This window comes from Indicator indicator, chromosome 8, assembly GCF_027791375.1.
Source record: "Indicator indicator isolate 239-I01 chromosome 8, UM_Iind_1.1, whole genome shotgun sequence".
In the NCBI taxonomy this organism is placed as follows: domain Eukaryota; kingdom Metazoa; phylum Chordata; class Aves; order Piciformes; family Indicatoridae; genus Indicator; species Indicator indicator.
In genome coordinates, this window is record NC_072017.1 from 30,910,800 (window position 1) to 30,926,911 (window position 16,112).

The 16,112-nt window shown below is 48.4% G+C and overlaps 1 protein-coding gene across 2 annotated transcripts in view; it reads left to right on the plus strand.

The window, feature by feature from the left end:
• GRID2 (glutamate ionotropic receptor delta type subunit 2) overlaps window positions 1-16,112 on the plus strand; it is a 1,038,631-nt gene that overhangs the window by 858,443 nt on the left and 164,076 nt on the right. For both annotated transcript variants that reach the window (XM_054382934.1, XM_054382935.1), the window contains one exon: window positions 9,631-9,828. In XM_054382934.1, coding sequence (XP_054238909.1) covers window positions 9,631-9,828 — 198 coding nt within the window. The remainder of the gene's footprint in view (window positions 1-9,630; window positions 9,829-16,112) is intronic.

Genomic DNA, 16,112 nt, shown 5'->3' on the forward strand with positions numbered 1-16,112 from the left:
CTGAACACAAGCAATTGTTGTCTGTTTTCCTCCCTGCCACCTCTAAGGCCTGAATTTATTGCTGGATTTTATCACCCATCTCTGTAGTACAGCTACAAACCAATGTTCCTCTTTCTTGTCTGATTGATTAACACAACCAAGTTGAACTCAGATGGATTGTTTCCTGTTCTTGAGCTTGAATATTGACCCTTCTGTTTGAAAATGTAAAGGTCTTCCATGCCCAAAAGCTTTTCTCTCCTTTATTATTTTTAATTTTAGTAGGTGGTCCAGTAAAGGATACAAAAGGATTACTTCAGACCAATTATTACATCCAAATTATTGGCACATGTATGAGAATTTTAGGACGAGAGGGTCGTTAGGAGCAGTCAGCATGGTTTTACCAAAGGGAAGTCATGTCTGACCAACCTGAGAACCTTTTATGGGGACATCTCCAGGTGGATAGATGATAGTAGAGCAGTGGATGTGGCTTATCCTGATTTCAGCTTGGCATCTGACATCATCTCCCACAGCATCCGTGCAGCTAGACCGAGGCAGTGTGGTCTGGATGATCAGGGAGTGAGGTGGATGGGAACTGCTTGAAGGGAAGAAGTCAGAGAGTTGTGATCAAGGGGATGGAGTCCAGTTGGAGTCCTGTGTCCAGTAGAGTCCCTCAGGGGTCAGTGCTGGGACCAGAGCTGTTCAATCTATTCGTCAATGACCTGGAGGAGGGCACAGAGAGCACTGGCAGCAATTTGCTGATGGCACCAAACTGGGTGGAGTGGCTGACACAGGAGGGTTGTGCTGCCATTCAGTGAGACCTGGACAGGCTGAGAGCTGGGCAGGGAGAAATGGAATGGAGTTCAACAAGGGCAAGGAGAGAGTCTTGCACCTGGGACAGAGCAACCTCATGGAGCAGGAGAGGTTGGGGACTGACCTGCTGGAGAGCAGTGAAGGGGAAGAGGACCTGGGGGTCCTGGTGGATGGGAGGTTGCCCATGAGCCAGCAATGTGCTCTGGTGGCCAAGAAGGCCAATGGCATCCTGGGGTGGATTAGAAGGGCTGTGATGAGTAGGTGGAGAGAGGTTCTCCTCCCCTTCTACTCTGCCCTGCTGAGGCTGCATCTGGAATATTGTGTCCAGTTCTGGGCCCCTCAGTTCAGGAAGGACCTCAGGGAGATACTAGAGAGAGTCCAGCATAGAGCCACGAGGATGATGAACGGAGTGGAACATCTTCAAACCTGAGGGAGCTGAGGGCTCTGGAGCTTGGAGAGGAGGAGCCTGAGAGGTGACCTCATTGCTGTTGATAAAGATGTGCAGGGGGAGTGCCCAGAGGCTGGAGCCAGGCTCTGCTGGGTGATGCCCAAGGACAGCACAAGGGGCAGTGGTGGAAGCTGAGGCATAGGAAGTTCCATGGAAACAGAAGGAAGAATTTTTTTTCCCTATGAGGGTTACAGAAGGCTGGAAGAGGCTGCCCAGGAGGGTTGTGGAGTCTCCCTCTCTGGAGATATTCAAGACTTTCCTGGATGTGTTCCTGTGTGATCTGCTCTAGGTGCTCCTGCTCTGGCAGGGGGGATGGACTGGATGAGCCTTCAAAGTCCTTTCCAACCCCTAACATTCTATGATTATGTAATTTCATCAAAGTAAAGAAAAACTGTATCTTGTGGTTTTAATCTTAGACCCTCAAAGCTCTTACAAACCCTTCTGTTACTTCATTTTTATCTGCACTGCAACCTACGTCCAGAATAGGCAAAACTTTTAGGTCCTTTATCTTGTTGGAAAAAGTAATGAAGTGGAGCATTTCTTTCTGCTAAACTGCTCCAGGCTCTATACTATCAATCTCTGATTGCCAGTGATATGTTTCAAATAAAACAAAATTAATTCTTCGCCCTGCTGGGTAATATTCGGGTAGAGGGCTGGGTGTTGGATGTGGGACATGGATTTTTATGTGCCTGTATTGCCCTCCTCTCAGTTTTCCCTGGCCTGGCAATCCCTTTTGTCCATTGGAAGTTTTACCCTGCTGAACAGTCCTTTCACAAGGAAGACTTTTCTGTCCCTGAGTCTAGACGTAGCTCTTTTGTATCCCACTCTCTTTTGTTCTCTTCTAATGCTTGCTTTCCCCTATTGGTTTTCCTGCATTTGCACTCATGGTTCACCAGATCAAGTAAGTGCAAATATTTGAAAGCATTAAAATAAGAGAGAGGGAAAGCAATCTGTGGCTCAGATAATTGTCCTTGGACCAGCACACTTGGATTCTCTTCTCAGCCATGCAGGTCATTAAATCTGTGCATTTCAGTTCTGCATGTGGAAAGTGGTGATGATAACTCTTCCTACTTGACCAAACACTTCAGTGAGAAGCCCTAAGTCATGAAATGTGCTCAAACAATGTTGTGTTGAACATCTTGGAAATAGGATTGGGTAAGAGCTGCTTAATGATTCCCTGATATCATAAAGGGCATGTTCTTGGTCCCTCCTTCACTTCTGCTGGTACAGTCTCCTTCCAGCCCTGATACCATAATGAGCACCTTCTTGGTCCCTCCTTCTCTTCTGCTTATAGAGTCTTATTCAAGCCTTGATACCATAAAGGGCATGTTCTTGAATCATGGAATGCTCTGGATTGAAAGGGACCTCCAAAGCTCATCCAGTCCAAGCCCCTCTGCAGTCAGTAGGGACATCCCCAACTAGATCAGGTTGCCCAGAGCCTCATCCAGCCTCACCTTGAATGTCTCCAGGGAAGGAGCTTCAACCACCTCCCTGGGCAACCTGTTCCAGTGTTCCACCACCCTCATGGTGCAGAACTTGTTCCTCACATCCAATCTCAATCTGCTCTGCTCTAGTTTGAAGCCATTGTCCCTCATCCTGTCCCTGCAGCCCTTTGCAAACAGTCTCTCTGCAGCCTTCCTGGAGCCCCCTTCAAGTACTGGCAGGCTGCTCTTAGGTTTCCCTGGAGCCTTCTTTTCTCCAGACTGAACACCTCCCTCAGCCTGTCCTTGTAGCAGAGGTGCTCCAACGCCCTGATGACTCTCGTGGCCCTCCTCTGGACCCTCTCCATCAAGTACCTCCCTCACTTCTGCTTGCAGAGTCTTATTCCAGTGCCTGTGCAGGCTGACATTCGTGCAGACCCCTGGTAATGAGATCAGCTCAGCTGATCCCAATAGTGTAGATTGATGATGTTTGAGTAGTAGAACGACTTTAATAAAGGAAGCAAGCATCAGCAGAGCTCTTGTGTGAGAACGTCACTGGTTGCTCTGGTGACAGGCTGCTAAATTATATCAGGTTTAATGTGGAGCATCTGTTAGCCTGTGTCACTCTGAATGTGTAGCTGCTTCCTCAAAAACTTTTGTAAACCCAGTGAGCAGAGGGAAATGAATGGAGACAAGTGCTTTTGTGAGCTGCTTCACCAATGTGCTAGTACCACCCTGTAACCATAACAACCTTCTGAGCAAGCTCATGAGGTGTGGGATAGCAGAGCAGACACTGAGATGGATTAGGAACTGGTGACACAATAGAGTCCAAAGAGTGGTGGTCAGTGGTGCCAAGTCCATCTGGAGAGCTGTGACCAGTGGAGTCCCCCAGGGATCAGTGCTGGGTCCAGTCCTGTTCAAAATCTTCACCAATGACACTGATGAGGGGACAGACAGACAGACAGAGTCTGCTCAGCAAGTTTGCTGATGACACCAAACTGGGAGGCTTGGCTGAGACACCTGAAGGCTGTGAGACCATTGAGAGACTTGGACAGACTGAGAGCTGGGCAGAGAGGAACCTAATGAGGTGCAACAAGGATGAGTGCAGAGTCCTGCACCTGGGAAGGAAGAACAAACTGCAGCAGGACAGGTTGGGAGGGGATCTGCTGGAGAGCAGCCCTGGGGAGAAGGACCTGGGAGTGCTGGGGGACAACAAGTTCTGCATGGGACAGCAATGTGCCCTGGGGGCCAAGAAGGCCAATGGGGTTCTGGGGTGCATTCAGAGGAGAGTGTCCAGCAGATCCAGGGAGGTTCTCCTCCCCCTCTACTCTGCCCTGGTGAGACCTCACCTGGAATACTACATCCAGTTCTGGGCTCCCCAGTTCAGGGGAGACAGGGATCTGCTGGAGAGAGTCCAAGGGAGGATGCTGAAGGGACTGGAGCACTGCTTGGTGAGGAGAGGCTGAGAGCCCTGGGGCTGTTTAGTGTGGAGAGGAGATTGAGAGGGGATTTAATAAATGTTTATAAATATCTGAGGGCTGGGGGTCAAGAGGGAACAGGGACAGGCTCTGCTCAATTGCACCCTGTGACAGGACAAGGGGCAATGGATGGAAACTCCAGCACAGGAGGTTCCCCCAGACATGAGGAGGAACTTCATTGTGAGGGTCCCAGAGCACTGGAACAGGCTTCCCAGAGAGGTTGTGGAGTCTCCTTCTCTGGAGACTTTCCAGCCCCGTCTGGATGCATTCCTGTGTGACCTGTGCTGGATTCTCTGGTCCTGCTCTGGCAGGGGGGTTGGACTCAATGATCTCCGGAGATCCCTTCCAACCCCTAACATCCTGTGGTCTCCTCACCAGGCAGTGCTCCAGTCCCTTCAGCATCCTTGTAGCTCTTCAGCAGATCCCTGTCCCTCTTGAACTGAGGAGCCCAGAACTGGATGCAATATTCCAGGTGAGGTCTCACCAGGGCAGAGGGAGAAGAACCTCCCTGATTCTGCTGGACACACTCCTCTGAATGCACCCCAGGACCCCATTGGTCTTCTTGGCCACCAGGGCACATTTCTGTCCCATGCACAACTTGTTGTCCCCCAGCACTCCCAGGTCCTTCTCCCCAGGGCTACTCTCCAGAGGACAAATATTTCTGTCCTCTTTCCAAGCTTCTGAGAAATGTAAACAATTAAAATTTAATAACATAGCAATACATTTGTTTTGCTTAGAATATGGTTAAATATTTTGCTGCTTCAGGCTCCATCAGGAATTGAGAAATGCTTGTTGCTTTGCATAAAGCTACTTATTTCTATTTCATGAAATACATAGCAAACTGGATAAAGGGGCTTTTGGTAAATCTCTGAGCAGCAAACACTGTTACTCAGCTTAATAAAAGACTGAATTTACTCATGACAAACTGCCTTTTAAACAGCATTTCAAATCAGCATAGTTAGCAATTGCTTTTTAACTAACTGGATGAAAATTGTTTATGAGCAACTGTTTTGGAAGACAAGAAGCTTATACATGGAAGAGAAGAAGGTTGCAGGAGTAGCCAACATGGATTTACCAAGGGGAGATCCTGCCTGACTAATAGCCTTCTATGAAACCATAACCAAATTGGTAGATGAGTGCAGAGCAGTGGATGTCAGCTACCTTGACTTCAGTAAAGCTTTTGATGCTATCTCCCATAACATCCTCATAGAACAGCTCAGGAGATGTGGCTCAGATGGCTGTCAGTGAGGTGGATTGCAGACTGGCTCCACAACAGAGCTCAGAGGTTGTCATCAGTGGCACAGAGTCAGCTTGGAGGCCTGTGGCCAGTGGTGTCCCCCAGGGATCAGTACTGGGTCCAGTTTGGTTCAATATCTTTATCAACAACCTGGCTGAGGGCATGGAGAGTACCCTCAGCAAGTTCTGATGATACCAAACTGGGGGAGAGGCTGACACCTGTCAGGTGTGCTGACATCCAACCAGAGCTGGACAGGCTGAGAGCTGGGGGCAGGAACACCTCAGGAAGGTCAAGAAGGACAAGGGCAGGGTCCTGCAGCTGGGGAGGAATAAGAGCAGGCACCAGGACAGGTTAGAGGCTGCCCTGCTGGAAAGCAGCTCCACAGAGAAAGACCTTGGAGTGCTGGTGGGCAGCAAGTTCTGCATGGGACAGCAATGTGCCCTTGTGGCCAAGAGAGCCAAGGGGAGCCTGGGGGGCAGCAAGAAAAGTGTGGCCAGCAGGGCTAGGGAGGTTCTGCTCCCCCTCTGCTCTGCCCTGCTGAGACCACAGCTGCAATCCTGTGTCCAGTTTGGGGCTCCCCAGGTCAAGAGAGACAGAGACCTGCTGGAGAGAGTCCAAGGGAGAGCCAGGAGGATGCTTAGGGGACTTGAGCATCTCCCCTGGGAAGAGAGCCTGAGAGCCCTGGGGCTGTTTAGTCTGGAGAAGAGAAGGCTGAGAGGGGATCTGATCAATGGCTATCAATAGCTGAGGGGTGGGGGTCAAGTGGAGGGGGCCAGGCTCTTTTGGGTGGTGCACAGTGATAATCCAAGGAACAACAGGTTCAAACTTGACTAGAGAAGGTTTCAGCTCAACCTGAGGAGAAACTTCTTTCCAGTGAGGGTGACAGAGCCCTGGAGCAGGCTGCCCAGAGAGGTTGTGGAGTCTCCTTCTCTGGAGACTTTCCAAAGCTACCTGGATGCATTCCTGTGCAGACTCCCCTGGGTGATGCTGCTCTGGCAGGGGGGTTGGACCTGATGATCTCTGAAGGTCCCTTCCCACCTCTAACATACTGTGAGACTGTAATAACTTAGAGGCTATAAGTATAAATCCTGTCTAACAAGAAATCATCCAGTTCTAAAGCACCCTCTGCACACACAGATCTTTACAGAGTTTTGGCTTACATAGTCGGGGCTTAGATTGATAAATTACACTCTTTACTGTTTTGTGGAAACATTTTCCCAGTGGTTTTGAATCTGTATCTAGGGAATCTGTCATCTGAGTGATCAGAAAAGATGAATTCATTCTGTGTTTTCATTAAGGAGAGGCTTTCATCAACTTAGTCTCAAGTTATTCACTGTTCTTGGAGACCAGGCACTAGAAAATTGCTTTTAAAACTCACTTGCACTTGCTGTCCTCTATTTGTAATCAATTTGCCTGATCTTCAATTTAGAAGAAAGCAATTCTGACAACTGGTTGGTTGTTGGTTTTTTTTTCCACTTTTGTTGTTTATTTCTTTGTTGTCAGTTAGTTTGGGGGGGTTGGTGGGGAGGGTTGCTTTTCTGCATCTCCTGCAGTCAGAATAAAGCATCCTGCCAGGGCAGTCTGTTTGCATCCTTGCTTCTCTGGCAGCCTCCTCAGCATGTGGCTGCTCTCATGAAGGTTAAGTCCAGCCTTTGCAAGTGATGCTGCCTTATTCTTAAAACATTCTGCCTGCAGTTCAGTGATGCCTGTTCATATAGATTGGTATGATATTACAAGCTGAAAACATTTAATGAGGTGTCACAGAATCACAGAAAACATCTGGTTGGAAGAGAAGGATGAGCACTAAACCATGTCCCTAAGCACCAGCTTAAACACCTCCAGGGATGGGGACTCCAGCACTGCCCTGGGCAGACCATTCCAATGGCTGAGATCCCTCTCTGGGAACAAATATTTCCTAGCAGCCAGCCTCAGCCTCCCCTGGGGCAGCTTGGAACCATTTCCTCTGCTCCTGTCCCTTGTCCCCAAGGAGCAGAGGCTGTCCCCTCCTCACTCCAACCTCCCTTCAGGGAGCTGGAGAGAGCAAGGAGGTCTCCCTCAGCCTCCTCTTCTCCACACTCAACACCCCCAGCTCCCTCAGCCCCTCCTCACAGCCCAGGGGCTCCAGGCCCTTCTCCAGCCTCATTGCCCTTCTCTGGACACTCTCCAGCCCCTCACTGTCCCTCTGGTAGTGAGGGGCCCAGAACTGAAGCCAGCACTCGAGGTGTGGCCTCAGCAGTGCTGGGCACAGGGGGATAACCACCTCCTGTCCCTGCTGCCCACCCTGGCTCTGATCCCAGCCAGGATGCCATTGGCTTTCTTGGCCACCTGGGCACTGCTGCCTCATACTTAATCCACTGCCAACCAGAACCCCTCAGATCCCTCTCTGAGTCTCAGCTTTCCAACCACACATCCCCAAGCCTGTAGCTCACCATGGGGTTGTTGTGACCCAGGCTCAGGACCTGGCACTTGGCCTTGTTAAACTTCATACAATTAGCCTTGGCCCTTGGATCTAACCTGTCCAGGTCCTGCTGCAAAGCCTCCCTACCCTCTAGCAGATGGACAAAGCCACCCAGCTTGGTGCCATCTGCAGATTTACTGAGGATGCACTCAATGCCCTCATCCAGATCATTGATAAATGCACTAAAGAGGACAGGCTCCAGTGCTGAACCCTGGGGGACACCACTGGTGACTGTGTGCCAGACAGATTTAGCTCCATTCACCCCCACTCTTTGGGCCCAGCCATCAGCCAGTTTTTTATCTGGTGCAGAAGGCACTGAGCCAAGCCTTGTGCCAGGAGTTTCTGAAGGAGAATGCTCTGGGAGACAGTGCCAAAGGCTTTACTAATGTCTGGGTAGACAATATCCACTGCCATTCCCTCATCCCCTAAGCAGATCACCTTATTGTGGAAGGAGATGAGGTTAGTCAGACAGGACCTGCCTTTCAGAAAGCTCTGCTGACTGGGTCTGATCTCCTGGGTGTCTTGTAAGAGCTGTGTGATGGCACTCAGGATGCCCTGCTCCATGACCTTTCCTGGCACCCAGGGCAGACACTCAGGTCTATAGTTCCCTGGATCTTCCCTCTGCTATTAGTGAAGAATTTGTGAAGAGTGCTTTGACTTGAAAGTCATTGACAGAGATCAGTAGTAAAATAACAAAGAAAAAATATTTAAACACCAATCAAAATGCCTCTGGACATAACAGTTAAGTTTTGGGCCACAAATATCACAGAAAATCAACTTTGTTTTCTTCTGTGTGCTTGTGGGTTATGCTGACTAGGAGGAGGGAGTCACAGAATCACAAAATCAGGTTGGAACAGACCCTCAGGATCACCAAGTCCAACCCAGAACCTTACTCTACAAGGCTCACCCCTAAACCATAGCCCCAAGCACCACATCCAAACCAGGCTTGGGGACTCCACCACCTCCATGGGCAGCACATTCCGATGCCTGACCACTCTTGATGGGAGTTTAAACCTACCCAGTCACAGCTTGAGGCCATTCCCTCTTGTTCTATCACTAATTACCTGTGAGAAGAGACCAGCACCAACCTCTCCACAAGCTCCTTTCAGGGAGTTGCAGACAGCAATGAGGTCTCCCCTCAGCCTCCTCTTTTCCACACTAACCATCCCCAGCTCCTTCAGTTGCTCTTCATCAGATTTCTTCTCCAGGCCCTTCACAGCTTCCTTGCCCTCCTCTGCACTCTCTCCAGCACCTCCACATCTCTCTTGGATTCAGGTGCCCAAAACTGGACACAACACTCCAGGTGTGGCCTCCCCAGAGCTGAGTCCCAGGGGACAATCCCCTCCCTGCTCCTGCTGGACACAGCATTGCTGATCCCAGCCAGGATGCCTTTGGCTTTCTTGGCCACCTGGGCACACTGCTGGCTCCTCTTCAGCTGCTTGTCCATCAGCACCCCCAGGTTCCTTTCTGCCAGCAGCTTTCCAGCCACACTACCCCAAGCCCCATAATACTTTTCTCCAGTTAGACAGCACTTTCATTTTTGAAGCTGGCATGACTGCAGCATGGTGTGGGTAACAGCAGCAGGCTCAGCCTGATCCATGACAGTAGTGGAGAATGAAATGCCTCTGGTGAAGTAAATACTCTGCAGAACAGGATTTCAGACTTCTAGAGGCACCCCTAACAGTGCACCACCCGAAAGTTTTTCTGAGGCAGTACTGAAATAACTTCTTCACTTGTTCTAAAATAGACATGGCAGGGAACTGCTCTATTAACAGTTGCTTCCTTTGTTTTCTGTTTAGGAAGAGCCCTTTGTCATGGTGTCTGAAAATGTCCTTGGCAAACCAAAGAAGTATCAGGGCTTCTCCATAGACGTGCTGGAGGCCTTGGCCACCTACCTTGGCTTTAAATACGAGATTTATGTGGCACCAGATCACAAGTATGGAAGTCCTCAGGATGATGGCTCATGGAATGGACTGATAGGAGAACTGGTATTCAAGGTAAGGTTATTGATGACTTCTAAATAAGGTCATCTTAGAAAGCTACATAATACAGATGAAGTTTGTTTACTTCAGTTCATTTTCAATGAGTCACTGATAGCAAGCACTTGGTTCACTTCATGTCTTGGGGGCTGGACTCAATGATCTCCAGAGGTCCCTTCCAACACCTAACATCCTGTGAGCCTTTGTCACCACCATTTGGTAGCATGTCCAGCTAAGGAAAAGCTGGAAGTAGTGTTTATTGATAACTGGCCTCTTCCCTGGAGATATTCAAGGTGAAGTTTGATGAGGTCCTGGGCAACCTGATCTATCTGGGGATGTCCCTGCTGACTGCAGGGAGGTTGGACTGGATAAACTTTGGAGGTCCCTTCCAGCCTGGACCATTCTATGATTCTATGATTTCATGATTCCATTATTCTATGATTATGTGATTCTATGACTCTATGATTCCATGATTCCATGATTCTGTGATTCTATGACTCTATGATTCCATGATTCTGTGATTCTATGACTCTATGATTCCATGATTCTATGATTCTATTTAAGGAACAAGGCAATCTATTTTTTTCCAGCAGTATGAAATATGAATACAGGCAACTAATGGGATGCACAGCATCCTGGGAAGGATCTGGACATGCTGGAGCGTGTCCAGAGAAGGGCCACGAGGATGAGCAGAGGGTTGGAGCTGCTCTGCTATAAGGGCAGACTGAGAGAGGTGGGGCTCTTCAGTCTGAAGAAGAGAAGGCTCCAAGGAGACCTTCTTGTAGCCTTCCAGGATCTGAAGAGGGCTACAAGAAATCTGGGGAGGGACTTTTGAGGGTGTCAGGGAGCAATAGGACTGGGGAGAAGGGATCCAAGCTAGAGGAGGGTAGATTTAAATTGGATGTTAGGAAGAAATTCTTCCCCATGAGGGTGGTGAGACACTGGCACAGGTTGCCCAGGGAGGTGGTGGAAGCCTCATCCCTGGAGGTTTTTAAGGCCAGGCTGGATGTGGCTGTGAGCAACCTGCTGTAGTGTGAGGTGTCCCTGCCCATGGCAGGGGGGTTGGAACTGGCTGATCCTTGAGGTCCCTTCCAACCCTGACAATTCTATGATTCTGTGATTCTATTAATTTGGCAAGACCTGACACAAATGGGTTGAAGAGGAAAGAGGAAAGATTGGTGTTACAGTAATTAGTGATGCAACACATAAATAATGTATAGCACTTGGGAAAATGTTGGTGTAATGAATACATGAAGCATATAATCAAAAGAAAATGTTTTATTGATATATAATAACACATTATGTAGATGTATGAATCAAGGGTAGTATGTTCTCTATTCTGTAATTAATTAACCATTTAGTTCACTTAATTTATGTTAAATGTTCAGTGTTGTAATGTATAAATAAATTAAACAAATGCACCACATTTTAACTTGCATCTTCTCTACTTGCAATTTCTTACACTGAGAGAGAAAGGGCTATACAGGCTCTGCTTTGCTGATCTCTCAGTTGTGTTAACCAGCAGAAGCAGCTTTTGCAGCTATGGAGACCTGCATTTCCATAAATAACTACAGGAGAGATTCATGAAAATAACTTATTGGTTGTTTGTGGAAGTGCATTTTCACATCTGAGCCATAAGCTGTGAGAATTGCCAGGTTTAATCCATTCTGCCTTCCTGAAAACAACCACACATGCTGTGCCCATGGCACAGAAAATACAGCTAAGTTATAGCAGTAAAAACAATATCACAGAATCATAGAATTGTCAGGGTTGGAAGGGACCTCAAGGATCACCCAGTTCCAACCCCCCTGCCATGGGTAGGGACACCTCACACTACAGCAGGTTGCTCACAGCCACATCCAGCCTGGCATTAAAAACTTCTGGGGATGAGGCTTCTGTCACCTCGCTGGGCAACCTCTTCCAGTGTCTCACCACCCTCATGGGGAAGAACTTCTTAACATCCAACCTGAATCTACCCATTTCTAGTTTTTTTTCCATCCCCCCCAGTCCTATCACTCCCTGACACCCTCAAAAGTCCCTCCCCAGCTTTCTTGGAGCCCCCTTCAGATCCTGCAAGGCCACAAGAAGGTCTCCTCAGAGCCTTCTCTTCTCCAGACTGAACAACCCCAACTCTCTCAGTCTGTCTCCAGAGCAGAGCAGCTCCAACCCTCTGCTCATCCTCATGGCCCTTCTCTGGACACCTTCCAGCACCTCCAGATCCTTCTTGGAACAGAGGCTCCAGAACTGGACACAGAGCTCCAGGTGTGGTCTCAGCAGAGTGGAGCAGAGGGGGAGAATCCCCTCCCTGGCCCTGCTGGCCACACTTCTCTTGCTGCAGCCCAGGCTCTGCTTGGCTCTCTGGGCTGCAAGTGCTCACTGCTGGCTCCTGTTGAGCTTCTCCTCCCCCAGCACCTCCAAGTCCTTTTCGTCAGGGCTGCTCTCAAGCCACATCCTTTGCCATCTCCCTGTACCATTACAGAACTGCTAAGTGTGATGCTGTGCTCATAGGTGGGAAGCTGAAGTCACTTACAGAAGTATATTTTCCTTTATCTCCTAAACCTTGACAAGTAAAAATCCCTTATCTAGCTGTGAGACATAACGCCATTATGACTTATTGATTCACTTCTACCATTTTTTTCTGTTCTTTCAATCTGATGTTATATTACACCCTGTGCTCTGGAATACTCAACAAAGGGTTGCTCAGCCAACTGCGTAGCACCAGCTGGAGTGGGGTCTTAGTCCTAGATGGTTCTGGAGATGAAAGCAGGCCGGGAACATTTTTCATTTATTTGAAATGAAAGATTCATAAAGCAGAACTCATAACAACTAAAATCAAATGGTTCCTTGTAAAACCCTAATGGCATTCTTGTCCCCTCAGTAGGCAGGGACATATAACTCTAATAACAAGCTTGTGGTGGTAACCTCCTAAATCTGTGAACAGATGTCATGAGTGGAACAGATTCACCAGTCTGCTGCAATTTTGCTGTGAATGAGACTTCAGGAGTGTGAAATGTTTCTGTACAGTTAGAAAGTATCAAGAGTTAATAGAACTGCATCTGGAATTTTCCCAATACTATGGCAGCTGCATCCTGTGGTAGGACAAGGGGCAATGGATAGGAACTGCAGCACAGGAGGCTCCACCTCAACATGAGGAGGAACTTCTTCATTGTGACAGTGCTCTGTCACAATGAGAGTCTCTGACACGAGAGTCCCAGAGCACTGGAACAGGCTGCCCAGAGAGGTTGTGGAGTCTCCTTCTCTGGAGACTTTCCAAGCCCCATCTGGATGTGTTCCTGTGTGACCTGTGCTGGATTCTCTGGTCCTGCTCTGGCAGGGGGGTTGGACTCAATGATCTCTGGAGGTCCCTTCCAACCCCTAACATCCTATGAGCCTGGGATTCTTTATATTGTATTTAACTTCTCCCTTATCCCACACAAAACTAAAGGTTTGCTGTGTCCTTCTCTCCTGTTCTCTGTCCCTCTCAGGCAAAGGAGAACCTCTGGGTGAGCAGCCAGTGTGTATCTGCCCCTTACCAGGTGCAAGCTGTCCTTGAAAGGCTGTTTTCTTACTTACTGTGAACTGAGTTCTGCTCCCAGAACTCAAATATCTATCTTCTTGGCAACTTTGCAAGAGGAAGCAAAGGAGCAGAGAACAGTTTGAAATGAAAGGTTTGACCTGTTTAAAACAGGCTGTTTCCTTGTTTCCCCAACCAAGTCTTACATGATAGTCTGGCCAACACGTGAAACAAATCCAGCAATGGGCAGTGTTCTTTGCCTGTTAGTGCATGAGCCAGAAATGAGTTGGGAACAGTGGATTTCTGCCACAGACAAGTCAAGGGTAATGAGAAATAGCTGCCTTCTGTTTTTGAGTTCATCTCGTTGAGAAGGATGTCTGTGACCACTACAGAAGATGTGCCATGTGAAACAGAATCATAGCATTGCCAGGGTTGGAAGGGACCTCAAGGATCATCCAGTTCCAAGCCCCCTGCCATGGGCAGGGACACCTCACACTACAGCAGGTTGCTCACAGCCACATCCAGCCTGGCTGCAAAAACCTCCAGGGATGAGGCTTCCACCACCTCCCTGGGCAACCTGTTGAGGTTTTCTGATGGACCTAAGTGAAATCATGTAGTTTTCCCTATACTGTTTGCTTCCTGGTAGCTCCTCATTGAAAAAAATCCATGCATGGTTACACTGAGTTTACTTTGACGAAGATGTATGGAGCAAGGGTGTACCTAACATGGGTCCTGACCATCAAAGGGGGGAAAACCTTCCATCAGTTTACAAGTGCAAATTAAACACCAGATGATTTAATCTGCTGCTTCCATCTCCTGTTCTAAAAGAGGATATGGACCTTATTTTCAGAACTGGAACAGGGTGAACTTGGCATATGTCACACCTGCTGGGGATCTAGAGGGCCTGGGGCTGCCCTCACAGGAGCTGCAGCAGAGCTTAATGAGAGCAGCAGATACTGATCCTGAAGATGGAAATTATGCACTTGCTACAGTGACTGCCAGAATAAGGAAACCTTATTGTGGCCTTCCAGTACCTGAAGAGGGCTACAAGAAAGCTGGGGAGGGACTTTTGAGGGTGTCAGGGAGTGATAGGACTGGGGGGAATGGAGCAAAACTAGAAATGGGGAGATTCAGATTGGATGTTAGGAAGAAATTCTTCCCCATGAGGGTGGTGAGAGACTGGCACAGGTTGCCCAGGGAAGTGGTGGAAGCCTCATCCCAGGAGGTTTTTGGCATGATGGGATGAGCCTTGAGCTCCCTTCCAACCCTGACAATACATGCCTAAACATTTCTAAGAGGGCCTGCAAGCCACCTTATTTTTAACACCTCTTCCAAAGGGCAGTAGCACAGGAAGGAAGGAAGCAAGCATTCAGGGAGGACAGAGTGAGGAAACAAAATCATACCTGAGTAGGATGAGAATTATTTGGCTGCATGTGTGTCAACTTGAGGGAAAAAAATATAAAGTATCTGGGGTTCATATTTTTCATGTTCATATTAATAACTGTGTGACATGTGGGACTGTGGTTTATTGCTTCCAGCATTCATTGAAACTTGATTTAGCATTGCAAGTGGATAAAATGCAAGGCCTCTTGGGAGGAATTTAAAGCAGATTCATTTCTTTTCCCTGCTCCTGATCATGAACAACAGGAATTACCCTCAGATTGCTTTCCACATGTACAAGGTGTGCTTGCTTAAGCAACAGCATGGAAGCATTTCAGGTTTTGCTGCTGAGCTAGTTCTGTGACAGCATTAATAATGCTCTCAGACACTTTTGATCCTTTCCTTTGCATTTTCTGGTTCTGGTAATGTTGCTCTACAATGACCTCAGGAGAAATGCTGTTAAGAAATAAAAATTTCTAAGCTAGTCACAGGAAGAAAAATAATCAGAAACATTGAAGATATTGGTTGGAGGAGACTTTAAAGATCCCAGGCTCACAGGATGTTAGGGGTTGGAAGGGACTTCTGGAGATCATGGAGTCCAGATGACCAGAGCAGGACCAGAGAATCCAGCACAGGTCACACAGGAACACATCCAGACAGGGCTGGAAAGGCTCCAGAGAAGGAGACTCCACAACCTCTCTGGGCAGCCTGTTCCAGTGCTCTGGGACCCTCACAGTGAAGAAGTTCCTCCTCATGTTGAGGTGGAACCTCCTGTGCTGCAGTTTCTATCCATTGCCCCTTGTCCTATCACAGGGTGCAATTGAGCAGAGCCTGTCCCCTCCCTCTGGACCCCCAGATATTTATAGACATTTATTAGATCCTCTCTCATTCTTCTCTTCTCCAGACTAGCAGCCCCAGGGCTCTCAGCCTCTCCTCACCGGGCAGTGCTCCAGTCCCTTCAGCATCCTTGTAGCCTTTCATTGGACTCTCTCAAGTAGATTTCTGGCCCTCTTGAACTGGCGAGCCCAGAACTGGATTCCAGGTGTGGTCTCACTAGGGTAGAGTAGAGATAGAGGAGAACCTCCCAGTAGAGATGATCTAGTTCCAACCTCCTTGTCATGGGCAGGGACATCTTCTGCTCAAAAGGCTGAATGCTCCATCCAACCTGGCCTTGAACACTTCCAAGGTTGTTCAGCCTGGAGAAGAGAAGGTTCCACGGAGACCTAATAGCAACCTTCCAATACCTGAAGGGGGCTACAAGAAGGATGGAGAGACACTGTTTGCAAAGGCCTGCAGGGGTAGGATGAGGGACAGGGGCTTCAAACTAGAGCAGAGCAGATTTGGGAACAAGTTCTTCCCTATGAGGGTGGTGGAACAGGTTGCTCAGGGAGGTGGTTGAGGCTCCCTC